General features: G+C 34.5%; 1 protein-coding gene and 1 pseudogene across 1 annotated transcript; one reads left to right on the top strand and one right to left on the bottom strand.

Annotated features, from left to right (window-relative positions):
- Positions 1–2,012: 2,012 nt before the first annotated feature.
- LOC117344436 lies at positions 2,013–5,635 on the bottom strand (annotated as a pseudogene).
- A 115-nt stretch (positions 5,636–5,750) lies between these two features.
- Positions 5,751–9,621, top strand: LOC117344435. Its single transcript, XM_033907162.1, is given in 4 exon segments — positions 5,751–5,899; positions 7,601–7,896; positions 8,084–8,370; positions 8,372–9,621. Coding segments are annotated over 4 exon segments (1,008 nt in total). The 5' UTR covers positions 5,751–5,846; the 3' UTR covers positions 8,744–9,621.
- Positions 9,622–15,156: the final 5,535 nt, after the last annotated feature.

Genomic DNA, 15,156 nt, shown 5'->3' with positions numbered 1-15,156 from the left:
ATTGAGGACTAAATTACTGAGTAAATATTAATAAAAATTATACAAAACAAGATCATTTTGAATACTACACTATAATTTTCGTGATTATATATTATATGTGTGCATGTATAAGTATATGAATTGATGTGACAAACTAATTCAGTACAGGAAAGACACGAAATATTACCCCTCCATGACGTAAAAGTAACATACTACAATTCGCGTAATGTCATTTTAATGTATAGATAGGAAGACAAAATTTCGCCTAATGCCATTTAAGTGGTTAGGTAGGAAGATAAAAATTCTCGGAATAGCCTAGGTAATCATAGGCTCTTTTGTGCTGGGGTATATTTGATTATTAAAGGCTTTCGGTAAGATATTGTACTGCGAAAATTTCTCCTCTACAGTTTGACAATAATGGGAACGCTCATGTACATATATTTACCATTGTATGGCACTGCCACTATATAACCCTACCAATTCAGTTGCGAGTTCACCAGCTTATGAACTGCCAACTGAAATTTGAATTTGAAAATTAAAAAAAAAATCGCACGACAAATAAAAAATCGCAGATGGTAAATATAAGCATTGAACGGCTTTCAGTTGGCATTCATAGTCAATATGAATGCCAACTGAAAGCCGTCCAATGCTTAAGAATACGAAATTATTACAGTTTAATTTATCAAATGTGATAACTACATTACAGGTACATTTATATATTCCACAGGTGCGTAGTGAAATGGTCACAAGATCAGTTTTATGGCAGACATCATTTTTGAAATGTTTTTATCCTTTTGTGATACGATCCAAGAGAATACCGATGTAATAATTCATAATAAATAATATATCAAATTGATGAAACTGAGGCAAAATATTAACAAAGACATAGATTTATATGGAAACCCCTGAAATATATAAGTATATATGTCTGGTAGTTAGACCCCTGAAATAGATTAGTTTTTAAATAGATTACTTTGAAATAAGTGTATAAATATATTAGTATATATGTCTTGTACTTAGACCCTTAAAATAGATTAAAGATATGAATAGATTAGTATATATGTCTTGTAGTTAGACCCTCAAATTAGGTTATAGATATTAATATATCAGTATATATGGTGGTTCGTATTTTAAGAGTGTTATAACCTGACCTGATTTGACTGATACATGTGTTTGAATGGCGGATGTCATCAATGATACAGAACGCATACCCTTCCGGGACACCTGGCCGTATTCACCCTTATACTTGCTCAAGTGTTTCCATGCGGATCTATATTCTTTTCACGTTATGCCATAATTTTATCGATTATTCTTACCTTGCAAAAACAAAAAAACAAAACAAAAACGATAAAGCATGACACACTGTAATGTGACATTACAATGGAAACGTCACGTAAATGTGACATCACAATGGAAACGTCACGTAAATGTGACATCACAATCGAAACGTCACGTAAATGTGACATCACAATGGAAACGTCACGTAAATGTGACATCACAATGGAAACGTCACGTAAATGTGACATCACCATGGAAACGTCACGTAAATGTGACATCACAATCGAAACGTCACGTAAATGTGACATCACAATGGAAACGTCACGTAAATGTGAAATCACAATGAAAACGTCACGTAAATGTGACATCACAATGGAAACGTCACGTAAATGTGACATCACAATGGAAACGTCACGTAAATGTGACATCACAATGGAAACGTCACGTAAATATTACATCACAATGCGAATGTCACGTAAATATTACATCACAATGCGTAACGTCACTTGGAATGTGACATCACAATAAGTTGGGTCCTAACGTCACGTCAAATGTAATATCAATATAACAGCACGTATTCCGGTCTTCTGGCAGTTTGTGTTAATAGAAAGTGTTGACGATCTGTTCCGTTAGACTGGATAATTGAATATTTGTGTGAACTATTGAAGATTTGTATTTCTGTCCACCAGGTGTACCTAGATCATATATCAAACGAAATATGTAATAAATTACAGAATAATTGAAAATATAGAAAAGGTTAATGGTCTGTTTCACAACAATATTTATTGCAATCGAAAGTATATAAAAAACATAATGATTTTGGCATGATATGAAAAAAGAACAAGCATGAAACCTGGCTAATCTGGCCTATGTATACTTAAGCATAAAGACAAATCTGAGACAAGATGTGCGAGATCGCAACTTAAACTACCAAATATCTGTATCGAAGTAGATAGGTTTCAGTGTACAACACACAAACTAACTGATAAACAAATATAAAACCTGTCTAATCCGACCTATCAATACTGAGATAGAAACAAGTAACTACTGAATACTTGTATCGGAGTAGACAGGTCTCAGTGTTACTGGTTATTGTACCAATTACATTACAACAAAACATTTTATAAACATATTTGTCAGTCATACTTTCAAGTCATGAAAATGTCGTAATAGCATAAATGTATCAATCAGGGACGAAGTTTTCATTTGAAAATATTGCACAGAATATTCGACATAACAACACGTCTCTAGTCATTGAGAAGTAAGAAACAAAGAATATAGTAAATAATAATAGATAATATTGAGTATTCATGTAGGGGATGCGCATAACGTATAACATGACCTAGGCGGCCGGGGTTCGATTCCCGATCGGACGTGAAATGGTATTGAGTCACCTGACCGACCACTTGGGTTTCCCCCCACAGTTAGACACCTCGCAACTTCCACCGGGACCAACAAGAGTACAAGTGATTGATATAAGTTTAGCGATTGTTGTACTATAACTAAAATTTACATAACGCATGACATTTAAGCAACTGTTAACTAAGGAGAATACTATGCCTCCTCGTAGTGTTCAGATATATCTTGGCAGTGTAATGACCATTTCTAATCTAAATAGCCAATGGTTTAAAGTAGAACATATTCATCGTTGGCCTAGACATGTAGTCAAACTTCCTTATCACAAACTCCGATAACTCGAAGACTGTGCTAAACTCGTATTAAAAATTATAATTTCCATGTCGCCTCCTTCTCTCTTCTTACCTCGAGATAAGGAGGTTCGACAGGATATGCACATTCATTAGCTCATTTCCAACACTGCAGGTTTTCTACTTTTTTAGTACAACACAATATATTTATTTCGTCTATAAGACTGTTACACATATTTCACAATGATTTATATTGTTATTTTTTAAACCCATATTGGTTCCTTTGGTCCATTTGGCTTTTCATCGTCAAAATCGTATTGTTCCATTCCAAACAAGAGTTTGGCTTCTTTTGTCTTTGCAATATCTGGCTGTTCATGGATAGTCAGTTCTTGTTCTCCATCTTTCGGGTTGTACTCATTGAAATTCTTCGCGCCTTGGGAGGACCAATGGGACGTCGTCAAGAGGTTTTCATATGCCTTGTTTTTTATCGCTATGTCTTTCGGTCTTGCCCAGATAGCTGGTGTCATAGAAACGAATACGACGAAGCGCCACCTATCTTTGTTCGGTCGGCCGAATACCGGTTTGACATTATCATGAACCGTTCGGGAATCCCACAATACCATTCCACCTTTTGGGACTGGAACTTTGGTTCGTTTACAGCCCTTTTTATCAAACCATGCTTTCTGGACTTTATTAAGTCTGTAAAACTCCGACCGTATTGAACTTTTAGCGGCGTTTGGGAATTTGTAGTAAAATTCTGAGTGATATATGTGTGACCCCGCCATGACCCGGAAGCAATGGTCCGTTTCGGTGCTCTCCTCCAAGTTTACGCCACCCTGGTAGGCGTGAAGACCTTCTCTGCAGGCGGCCTGGTCCAGGTGTAACCATTCGGTTTTGGGATCCGCATATAAATTGCTTCCTGCAATATACAATGTGTCAAAAATAATTTAATGCCATATCAAATGGATCAAGATTTATCTATTTATTCTGTTAAAATTACTGAACTTTCCATTAATAACATGCCTTCATTTTCTTGCTAGAGTCCAGCAAGAAGAAAGATAACTCTCATAATCCAAATGGCACATAGCTATAGAGTGATTCTGTACCTTATATGTATTATACTATATTTATATATGATAGCAATAAGAGAAATGTGGACTATCACCAATATACTAATTAAAGAAGTAACATCAATAAATGGATGTTTAGGTGGAACACCGTATTGTTTCTATCTTTTTATTATTGTCTTTTTCGTGGATCTAAAAACGGATAATTTATCATGCTGATCAAGTCTTACCTGCTTCTGGAGGCTTGGAGATAGCTACCGCGTCAGCACTTGATAGTAACTTTTCTGTATTCCACACTTTCTCAAAGACATGTTTCGTCTTCAAACGGACCTCCCACGTTGTTTGAAAGTGCCCTGTCCTGTATGACTGGATAAGGGAATTTCAGCTGACACATTCACGTCCGCAATCCTCGAATTTTTGTAGCCAGGTTTTATACTGGCCGATGTATTTATCACACTCCTCATGGGTGAGAACATTGGGAACAACGGCATATCCATTTTCTTTCAAATTTTCCAGTATGGAATCGCTGGAACAAATATGACATCATCGTAAGTAATCCAGGGGTCTGGGACGACAGATATACGGAGATATATTAGTACTAGTATTACATATAACAAATACACGCAGTCGAACCTCCTTATCTCGAAGTTAATGGGGCCATCAAAAACCTTGGAGATATCCTGAGTCGTCGAGGAAACTGTACATTACATTTAACATAAAATTTTACCGTCAGGACCGAATATTACTTCGAGTTAAGCAGGGCCTGTTAAAGTTCGAGATAACGGGGTTTGAACAGTGGTCAAATATTTAACACAAATAAGTTCAATTTGCTACATAAGTAGATAAGAACAACTATTGCAATTACATTTTTTTAATATTCGTAAATATTGTTTAACTACAATAAGAGCTATATTGATTGTAACTAAAATGCATAAAAATGAATGCATGAATGAAACTAAAATGAATATTTACATATTACGGATTGATATATCCTCAAGATATGATTTTGAGTTGAAATCAGAAGTATAAAACATATATTCATCTAATACTAGATATTCTATAACGACATACTTCATTTGATCTGATTATTATTGCATCACAATGACGGACATTTCACGTACCTGTCCACCCCGTTAGAACACGTGCTGGGCTCTGAACAAGTCGCCATTCTGATCTGTGTTGGAAAACAGAAATTATTGGTTTATATACTAATACTACCATATTAGGTATTGTATATATATTAAGAAATTCTATAAATAGTATTGCTATACATGTATATGGTAATGTGTGGTATTTCACCACGAAGGCCAATATGTTGGCTAGTTATTTAAACATAATCGATATTTATGGGTTTCAGCTGTAAGCTTTGCATAATTAAGGGAGTGATATCGTGTCAAAATAAAAAATAATAATTGGTATTATTTATATATATATTAAAAAAAATTAAAAAAATTAAAAGACGTGTTCACCCTTAAATGATTAAGCACGTGAATTACCTTAGACCAGGTTTATATAAAACATTTATACACCGGGTATTTTATATAAACACAGTTAATGACATAGATAGCAGGCTAATGTGTCCTAAAATTTAGAATAAGATTAAACATACTTTACCTTTTCACAAGAATATAAATTTTTCTTCAGGTTTAGAATTAGTATGGAGGGAATATGTGCTATGATATATATATATGTATAAGCTGTCGTTGCGATATGTTGTGAAATAGTGACGTAGTCAGGTCAAAGGTCACCACAGCTGATATATCAATACGAATGACGGCGTCATAGCTAAATAAGGACGAGAGCGATGTAAATATAACACTTTGTGTAGCTCTGAAATGGGTCATAACTTGTTCCTACCCGGTACTAATCAGACGACATGGCTAGTACCAGCGAGACACCTACTGTAATGGCTAACGACAGCCTCGATGGGTATGTTATACAGTTGTGTTGTGTTCTCGCTGGTATTTACATTAGAATTTTCGATTTTCAGGTAGACTGACTAGGATATGAACTACGAGTAATCTTGAATTGGAGGTCGTCTCTATAGTGTGTTAAGGATTTGTCGATTCAAATCCATAGTCAATATTTCTGCAATGTCGCGATTTTTAAGCCTATGCTGTCAATTTTATTTTGAAACTTAATATTAAGCATATATTAACACAGATATTTCTATAAATACACACATGTAAGACAAGGCCCTGTACACCTTACATTGGCGATCACTCAAGCGTACCTTTAATATGGAAACACAGAGGGCGGCAGTTATAAATATTTACAACAACGAGCTGTCACAGAGACACGATTGCACACACGTTTAATACTACCCTTATGTGAGAAACAAAATGGAATGAAGAAAATAAAGTGATTTTTAACATTTATTATTTTCTGGCATATTTTTTGGGAATCAATTGGGTCTGTAATATGTTAATTAACACGAGATAACTGTATGAATGCAGTGTGTTCCTCGCCGCCAGGTAGCTAGTGTTATAGAGTGTATAGATACCTATAAACATGAAATCGCTTTTCATCAAAGAAGATAAAAAATATGTTTAGGTTCACACACCTTGATATTTACTATATATTATTACCAGTGGCTCCATCCCTCAATCGTTTATTTGAAGTTCATATGATGTGAAATTTATATCGAATTAAAGTTTATGCTACCTAGAAAAGGATGTTATTGTACAGGTTTAAAGGCAAATAAGAGCATACGGGTGCTCGAAAGACTTAACCCTGACAGTTACAGTGGACGAGGGAACCCACACCTTGGGAATTTCCACCTTTTTCACTTGTGGTCCTACCTCATTCTATATTCAGTTGGACTGTTTATCCTTGTTTTTCAAGTCTTAAGACACAATTTTTCACTCTCGTATATAACAAGTACCTATTCCATGCGTTAATTACTTATGAGAATGGCTACAAACATTCGTAAGGGATTTGGTTTAGGTGAAACACTTAAAAACACAACAATGCTCCAAAACTAAAGCGGATTAGAAGTCTGCTTAATCAAATTATTTGGCAACATACAAAGAAAAATGCTAAGATAAAAAAAAAACAGTAAAAAAAAACAAACAAAAAACAAAAACAAAAAACAAAAAATAAAATAAAAACAAAAACAAAAAAAACAACAAATTCTTTGCGTAAGTTATGTACTTTTCTTGATCAACTTCTTGGTTACATATATAGCTATAACATCGAGTCTATCGTTTATATCAAAACAAATAGGATGTTCATAACTAATCTTATCAGGAACTGGTAGGATTTGAAAGGGTCAGAAAAATTACATTGTCAAGCAATGTATGTTACATACGATCGGACTTATTGTAATATAACTCAGTTTTAAATTCATAGCTTCACAAATTGGATTATGGCTATGGCAATTAGATAATATCCTGATGTTACATGTCACAGATAAGACAATGTAAAAGCGACATGGATTATGTTTATCATTTAACCATCATTACTAATATTACTGTCATAACCACTACCATAAGATACATCAGTTCTGGTATGAATCAAATTTAATTGGTATTAACGCCTACCAGACGATTAACGCCTACCAGACGATATAGCAACTCTGAGGCACGAAGAAAGGCAATCATTTACAGTGAAAGTTGTTGGTATTTTTAGGGATGCTATACTGAAGCAGATACAGGAGAAGGGATATGCCGTCGTTCCTAATGTCCTCACACACGAGGAGTGTGATAGATATATTGGCCAGTACAAATCATGGCTTCAAAAGTTCGAGGACTTAGGAGTGGAATGTTCCAGCAGGAATTCCGTTATACAGTCCTACAGAACCGGCCACTTCGCAGCCTCCTGGGAAGTCCGACTCAAGGCCAAACCTGTCTTTGCAAAAGTTTGGAAAACTGAAAAGCTGTTGTCAAGCGCAGATGCCATAGCAATATCTAAACCTCCAGAGGAAGGCAAGTTTTCGGAATTCTTCCACGTGACGATATACTGAATGGTTCATTTTTATGGTCTATTTTGATATATATTTCTAAGGTATATCAAATGTTTCTATTAATGAGATTTGAAAGAATTGAATATCGTGTTTGTAAAGTGTAAATATAGCAAGGCATATCAAAGTGTCTTTATGTTTTATGATGACAGGAAGTGACGAATACGCAGATCCGGATAAAGAATGGTTACATTTGGACCAGGGTGTACGCAGGGAGGGTCTCCATGCCTTCCAAGGAGGAGTCTATTTAGAGGAGACCACTGAAACAGACCATTGTTTCCGGGTCATGGCACATTCTCACCTGTACCATAGAGTTTTCTTTGATACTTTTCCGGGGGCTGCTACAAGGTCAAGAGTGAGAGGAGAGTTCTTAAAACTGAGCAAGGCACAAAAAGCATGGTATGACGATAGAGGATGCAAACGAACCAAAGTGCCAGTTTCCCAAGGGAGGTATGGTACTGTGGGATTCGCGAACAGTTCACGACAATATGAAACCGGTATTTGGCAGACCCAACAAAGATAGGTGGCGCTTTGTCGTATTTGTTTCCATGACCCCCGCAAAATGGGCATCTCCAGAGACGATTGGGAAGAAAAACAAGGCGTATGATAAACTTTTGACCACCGCTCACTGGGGTTCACAAGGTGTTCGAAATTTCAAACCGTTCACCCCAAAACCTGAAGAAGCTGATCTTACAATTTCCACACAACCCGACATCGCAAGAACCAAAGAAGCAAGGCTGTTGTTTGGAAAGGAAGAATACAACTTTGAAGATGGAAAACCAAACGGACCTAAGGAACCAATATGGCTGTGATCACTTTACAAACTAATAAAAAGATCTCGCGATCTACTTGTTCAATAAGGGACAAAAGCTAGGTTTTGGTCTCGTAGTGCTTCACCTAACACGTGTTTCTCATAGAAAATACACTTTTTATTGATATTGTAAGTAATTGCCGATCACTTTGGTAAGAATCATGTAACACATATAGGCCACATGTCAGTGAATTTATTGTTAATTATGTTTTGTGCGAGTGTTTGTTTTAGTATATGTGTATGTGTATGTAGGTATGTAGTGTTTGTATATGTGTATGTTTATGTATATGTAGGTATGTAGTGTATGTATATGTAGTGTATGTATGTAGTATATGTATATGTAGTATATGAATACAACCTTGTGCCATGGTATGTTACATTGTCACTTATTTCTAGGTCCTTTCTCTTCATGATCTTTTTAAAAGTATATTTCTTTTCGTTTTTGTTTTTTGCTGGTATATTCTTCACATACGTCTGCATCACTACGCAATGTTAAGTTATTGAGAATCTCTCATTTCAATATTAAATCTCATTTAAGCGAGAATGCGTTTGCGAGAACGAGTATACGATGTGTTTGCATGAGGGTTTGATTGGTCACTGAAACGGTGAGTGGAAACGGATACATATGGGTGGTGTATTCAGAAAAAAATCGAAAATATCATTTTGATAAAAGGGACGCAATTATAGGAAATAAAACTTGTATTGTATGAATGTGACTGGAGAAAATGTAATGAAAATGAACGAGTGGAAGTATCCATGGTGGAAGAGGTGCGAGCCCTAGGTCGCAACCCAGACATTCGTCCAAATCCAACTATTTAATAGATGCACATCATTTATTATTTAACTCTGAATAAGCTTTTTGAATAAATATTAATAAAATCTTGTTTGTTTCGAAATCATTTTTTGATACGGAACTTTGATGTATGATTAGAGGATTAATTACCTTGGAACTGTTTTGACTTCTTTATCCCTTGCCGTAAAGCGGCTATAACTGTAGATTCCATCTTCATGAAGCGGTGATTTATTTTTATGTTTAAAAGGTGAACAATATTATGATGCACGAGCATATACAGTAAAAAAATATCCTATAAATGTATGTTTACGCGTTTTAAAACACTAGTTATCTTTTGAAAACGTCCGATAATATTTTCTAATAGTGATTTTTGCAGTTTTAGTCTCTTTGAATGGATGTTCGGAATACATTGGAAACTTTCTGGTTGTTCTGTACCGGATAAGAACTACATGTATTTCTAATGGCTTTTAAGACTGCTGCTAATATCATACTATCTCCTGTGGTCAGTTTGGTCAAGCAAAATTGGTTTGCATACTCCCAGCCATTATAAAATGAGACCGCCTAAACATAACGTATCGAGGAATTCGAAAATTAAAGCTCATCGCATCCTGTATTTTCTGCAAAGTATAGGGAAATTACAAAAATGTTCACTCATGATTTCTGCCGGGATCGCTTTTTAAATTGCTCTGTTAGTCTATTTCCTGTCGATTGTAAAATGTGCACACATATTTCACATTATTCGGATAAACGCAGGAACGTTTGTAAATCGATATAGCTAATTTTTCATAGAATTTCTTCAAAATAGATATCGTTATTGTTGATATTGTTAACCGAGACGTACAATTTACTTATTCGAGGAATTCGAGGAATTTAAGTAGAGACTTTTGTGTTACCTTTATAGAAGTAGAAAAAAAAAAAAAAAAAAAGTCAAAATTATTATTTCATTGAAAATAGTTTTCACGGTTTACGCTTATGCTAATTTTATTGAAATTTATATATTTATGTATCTTACGAAACATTCGCTTTGATTTGCTGATTTGGTAAGTATGTATAATAAAGTTTGGATGATGGCTTCGTAGGTGTCTTGCTTTGTAATTACAAATCCTATTCAAATACTGATCTCAATTAAGTAATATTTAAATCTAATTATGCTTGTCATATCTAATTAATAATCTCATCCCTCTTGCTACTAAAGCATTTTTATTGCATCTCTGAATGTATTTAATGTAAGATTTGAAAATGATTTCGAAACTGTAATTGTTATCTTTATGGCGTGGATTTTTACAGTGTAAATACACAGTAGAACAATATTCAGTTGATACCATTCCAAATCCAATATGCACTTAGACTATATGTATCGAAGTTTTTTTTTACCTATCACTCGTACCACATGACGGGTATGAAGTTCTTTCATTAGATTATTTGTTAACTTTTGTGAAACAACCTCATCTGAAGTGGAATCGACTATATGATAATGCTCATTTCTAAAGAAACTTGAAACTTTCATGAAAATAGTATTTTATCATACTAATAACCGATCTAACGTAGATATATCTTCACTTCCTTCTTGTTCGGTGTTAAGTGACGAAGCCAGGAAACTGCCGCTATGAAACTAACACTTCACAAATAAAACAGTTTAATATACAACCGATCAAAGCTCCAGTGAGCGTTCAAATTTCTTGTATCTACTAGCATTCAAAAAATTATGTGATACGTGTTATTTCACTGAAAGTAAGAAAGCTATGCGAGAAGTACTATCATCATTTGAAACTGTAAATATGTATAATTTTTGATAGCTTTAAATATCATTTCACGCACCATATCCTTGTTAATTTGTGTTTTAATTTACATTTCACCGTATACTGGACTTTTTATTTTAATAATAGACTAATGAGCACATTCTTCTACTTTGTGAACAAAGTTCATGTTCAAGATTATGACACTAATAATAAATATTATTATGACGTTATTTTATTTAAATATTCCGATCGGCTGAGATAAGATCACATGACTCTTTGTAAAAGCAGTATCGACCTTTCGTTCTATATTGAAAAGTTAATCAGCAAAGATAATTGACTGGATTTTCAAAAAAAAAAAAAATTCTAAACTGCTTCATCTTGACACAATATCCTATAATGTTCAATGTCTTGCACACAGACAGTCAAGCCTCAACTAGCAATGTACCCCTGAGAACAAATATATTGATTATAAATCAATGCATTGATTAATTAATTTAAGAACAATCGCGAAGATTTCTTATTCGCCATATTTATAACAAAACTGTTTGACCTTTTGACCTCGGTCACTATACGGCTTTATGTGCGTGATCAACTAAATAAAAAAAATAAGTTTATCTCGGGTTAATACAGCAATGTACCGACAGAAATCAATTAACAATAGAGTATTTGCCGGAAGTTAAAATTCAAAACAGAATTGCTTCATTAAAAAGTGTCGTCTTGCCGATCGAAATCTTGGCTAAGAAGACACATTTAAACGTCAACATTTCAGCATTGATTCATACGCGGATTCATACAGTTTGCAAACAAAATTTGTTTCATACCCCGATGAAACTAAAAAAAATTGACATCAACGCTTATAATTAATTTTTGAAAATGATTTTCTAATTTAAAACATGTTATATGTACAATTTTTACTGGTTTTAAATGGGATTCTTTTTCTCAAATCAATACGCAACGTCAATTGTCGTATTGTGACGTCACATTTTTCGCACCATTCTCGGAAATTCTTTCATAGAAGAATGAAAAGAATTTTTCGACCAATCACATTTGAGTATTTACAATGAAAATAAAGAAAAAATAATTATTATACTTTGAGACAAAAACAGTCACTATAGTAAGGCTATCGGTATTCGCCATTAAGGACGATGACAGACTATGGAGAGTCGCCTTCAATTAAGATAACAGACTATTGATAATCGCCTTCCATGAAGATGACAGACTATCGATAATTGCCCTCTTTCTACTAGAAAGTAAAATAAATCGACAGAAAAGTGCATTGTCCCACCGGAATCAAACTCAAAAGTTTTATACACGATTATATTTTCCTCAAATGATTATAGACCGATACACAAATCAGCATGAGCATATTTCTGCAAAATACTTTGAAAACTGAAACTTAATTATTTATTAGAGTTGCATGTTGAATAAAACACAAAAATACAAACGCATTGCAAACGTTCCGAATAGGTCGAAAACGTTGGATTTAAAAAAAAAAATGTGCAAAATTATGTTACACTACCACGCCTTCATTAACCAAGGACTTTGATATACACTGCAGGTAGATGAAACTAGCAGTTAATTATACATTACCTTAAATATGTTTTTAATCTCCGTGTAGTAGATACACATTTCATTATGGCATGGTAAATAAACACAGTGAACTGTTGATGGCGTGGATTAAAATAAATACAGCAGACAACAAAAATGTTTCTAAAATTCAGAATAGGTTTAAACATATTTTACCGTATTGTACAGATTATACTTTATGTTTAGAACAGAGACCTATATTAATAGTATATAGGTCTCTGGTTTAGAAGCATTAGAGGTCAACTACGTACTACAAATGAATATATAATCTGTCGTTGCAATGTGTTGTGAAATTGTGACGTTGTCATGTTAAAGGTCACCACAGATTTAAAACGGAAGTGACTCGTCAGAATTTCTCAAATATATCACAACAAAATTACTTATTATGTCCAAATAAAGAAAATTGTGTGAATATAGCCATGGGTAGTCCTGAAATGTGTCGTAATAGTTTTATATACGATACTTACCAGACGATAAGGCTAATGCCAGCGAGTCAGCCACTGTAATGACTAGCGCCAGCCTCTATGGGTTGTTTATACAGTAGTGTTGTGTCGTATACGGGTATTTACATAAACTATGTATTGATTCGAAGATGAGAGGATATTGTTTCCATTATTTTGATGTTCGTATATATTGCTTTCGGAATTTTATATTAACTATCAATTTCATGCCTCTTCTATTGATCGAACATATGGCTTTATAAACATGAGGAATAACACACTAAATTGAAATCTGTCAATGAGTTCAGGCTGGTGAGTTGTAAACAGCCTATTGGTGTTGGTTGTTACGACCTGGGGGATGGTCGTTGGAGAATACTATTTCCATTATTTTGCTTTTGTATTTATTGCTTTCGGACTTTATATCAATTGTCAATTTCATGTCTCTTCTATTGTTCGAGCATATGACCTAATAAGTAAGGAACATCCGAATGATATGAAATGTGCCATACAATCTCGACTACCATAGTTTGGGATATTTTAGCGTCTCGAAAATTTGGCGTTTTTGGCTCGAAATAGGGAGGTTACATATTGGTGCGTCAAATTTTGGCATTTACCATCATGTGTGTTAGATTTTGGCACTTACCTGTAGCTATGTAATTGATACCATGTCGCGTGAACACGTGTTCACAGGGATTAAAAGCTACGTGGCTAAGTGACAGGATTCGATCCCCTACCTGAGATATAGCCTTTGTTTGAATAGGTATTTTCTGAGAAAAACATTAACATATTACAAAATACAAAAGAAAAGGTTAATTGTTTGTGTAAATATTGTAAACCTATTTTGATCAACAGATGGATCACATAACGAATTATATCGACGTCAACATTAATAGTTAATAGGATTTTAATCACTTATCCGGACATAATTTGATTTAAACAAAGGTCAACAAACAACATATCAGACTATCAACATTATATATATTCTGAAATTATTTCTGCAGTATATCAAATCAGATAACATAGCTTATTTAATAATCCATTCATCGTTTCTGAAATTGCTGTCACAAATACTATCGTCAAACATAGAATTTGGATCAAATTTAATTGGTATTAACGCATACCAGACGATATAGCAACTCTGAGGCACGAAGATAGGCAATCATTTACAGTGAAAGTTGTTGGTATTTTTAGGGATGCCATAATAAAGCAGATACAGGAGAAGGGATATGCCGTCGTTCCTAATGTCCTCACACACGAGGAGTGTGATAGATATATTGGCCAGTACAAAGCATGGCTTCAAATGTTCGAGGACTTAGGAGTGGAATGTTCCAGCAGGAATTCCGTTATACAGTCCTACAGAACCGGCCACTTCACAGCCTCCGTGGAAGTCCGACTCAAGGCCAAAGCTGTCTTTGCAAAAGTTTGGAAAACTGAAAACTGTTGTCAAGCGCAGATGGCATAGCAATATCTAACCTCCCGTGCAAGGTATTTTTCAGCCAGTATCTAAAATCTTCCAGCTGACGACAAAGTTTACAATAAAATCTTTGATGATACGAAACTGTAAATATGTATAACGCTGCTGATAGCATGGAGATCATCTACATTTTTATGTATCACACCAATCTTGTTTTTTATCAATTTAATTGTTTTCATTTTACCGCATGTTCAACTTTATATTGCATTAAAATAGATTAATGGCATCGGACAGATTTTGCTAAATATTCATTACTCATCTATTGTCCGTGAAATGAACTTTAAGTTTTTTGACGACAGGAAGTGACGAGTACGCAAATGCGGATAAAGAATGGCTACCTGTGGACCAGGGTTTATACCGAGAGGGCGTCCATATCTTCCA

The sequence above is a fragment of the Pecten maximus genome, chromosome 16, assembly GCF_902652985.1.
Source record: "Pecten maximus chromosome 16, xPecMax1.1, whole genome shotgun sequence".
In the NCBI taxonomy this organism is placed as follows: Eukaryota; Metazoa; Mollusca; class Bivalvia; order Pectinida; family Pectinidae; genus Pecten; species Pecten maximus.
This window is presented reverse-complemented; position numbering and strand designations above follow the sequence as displayed.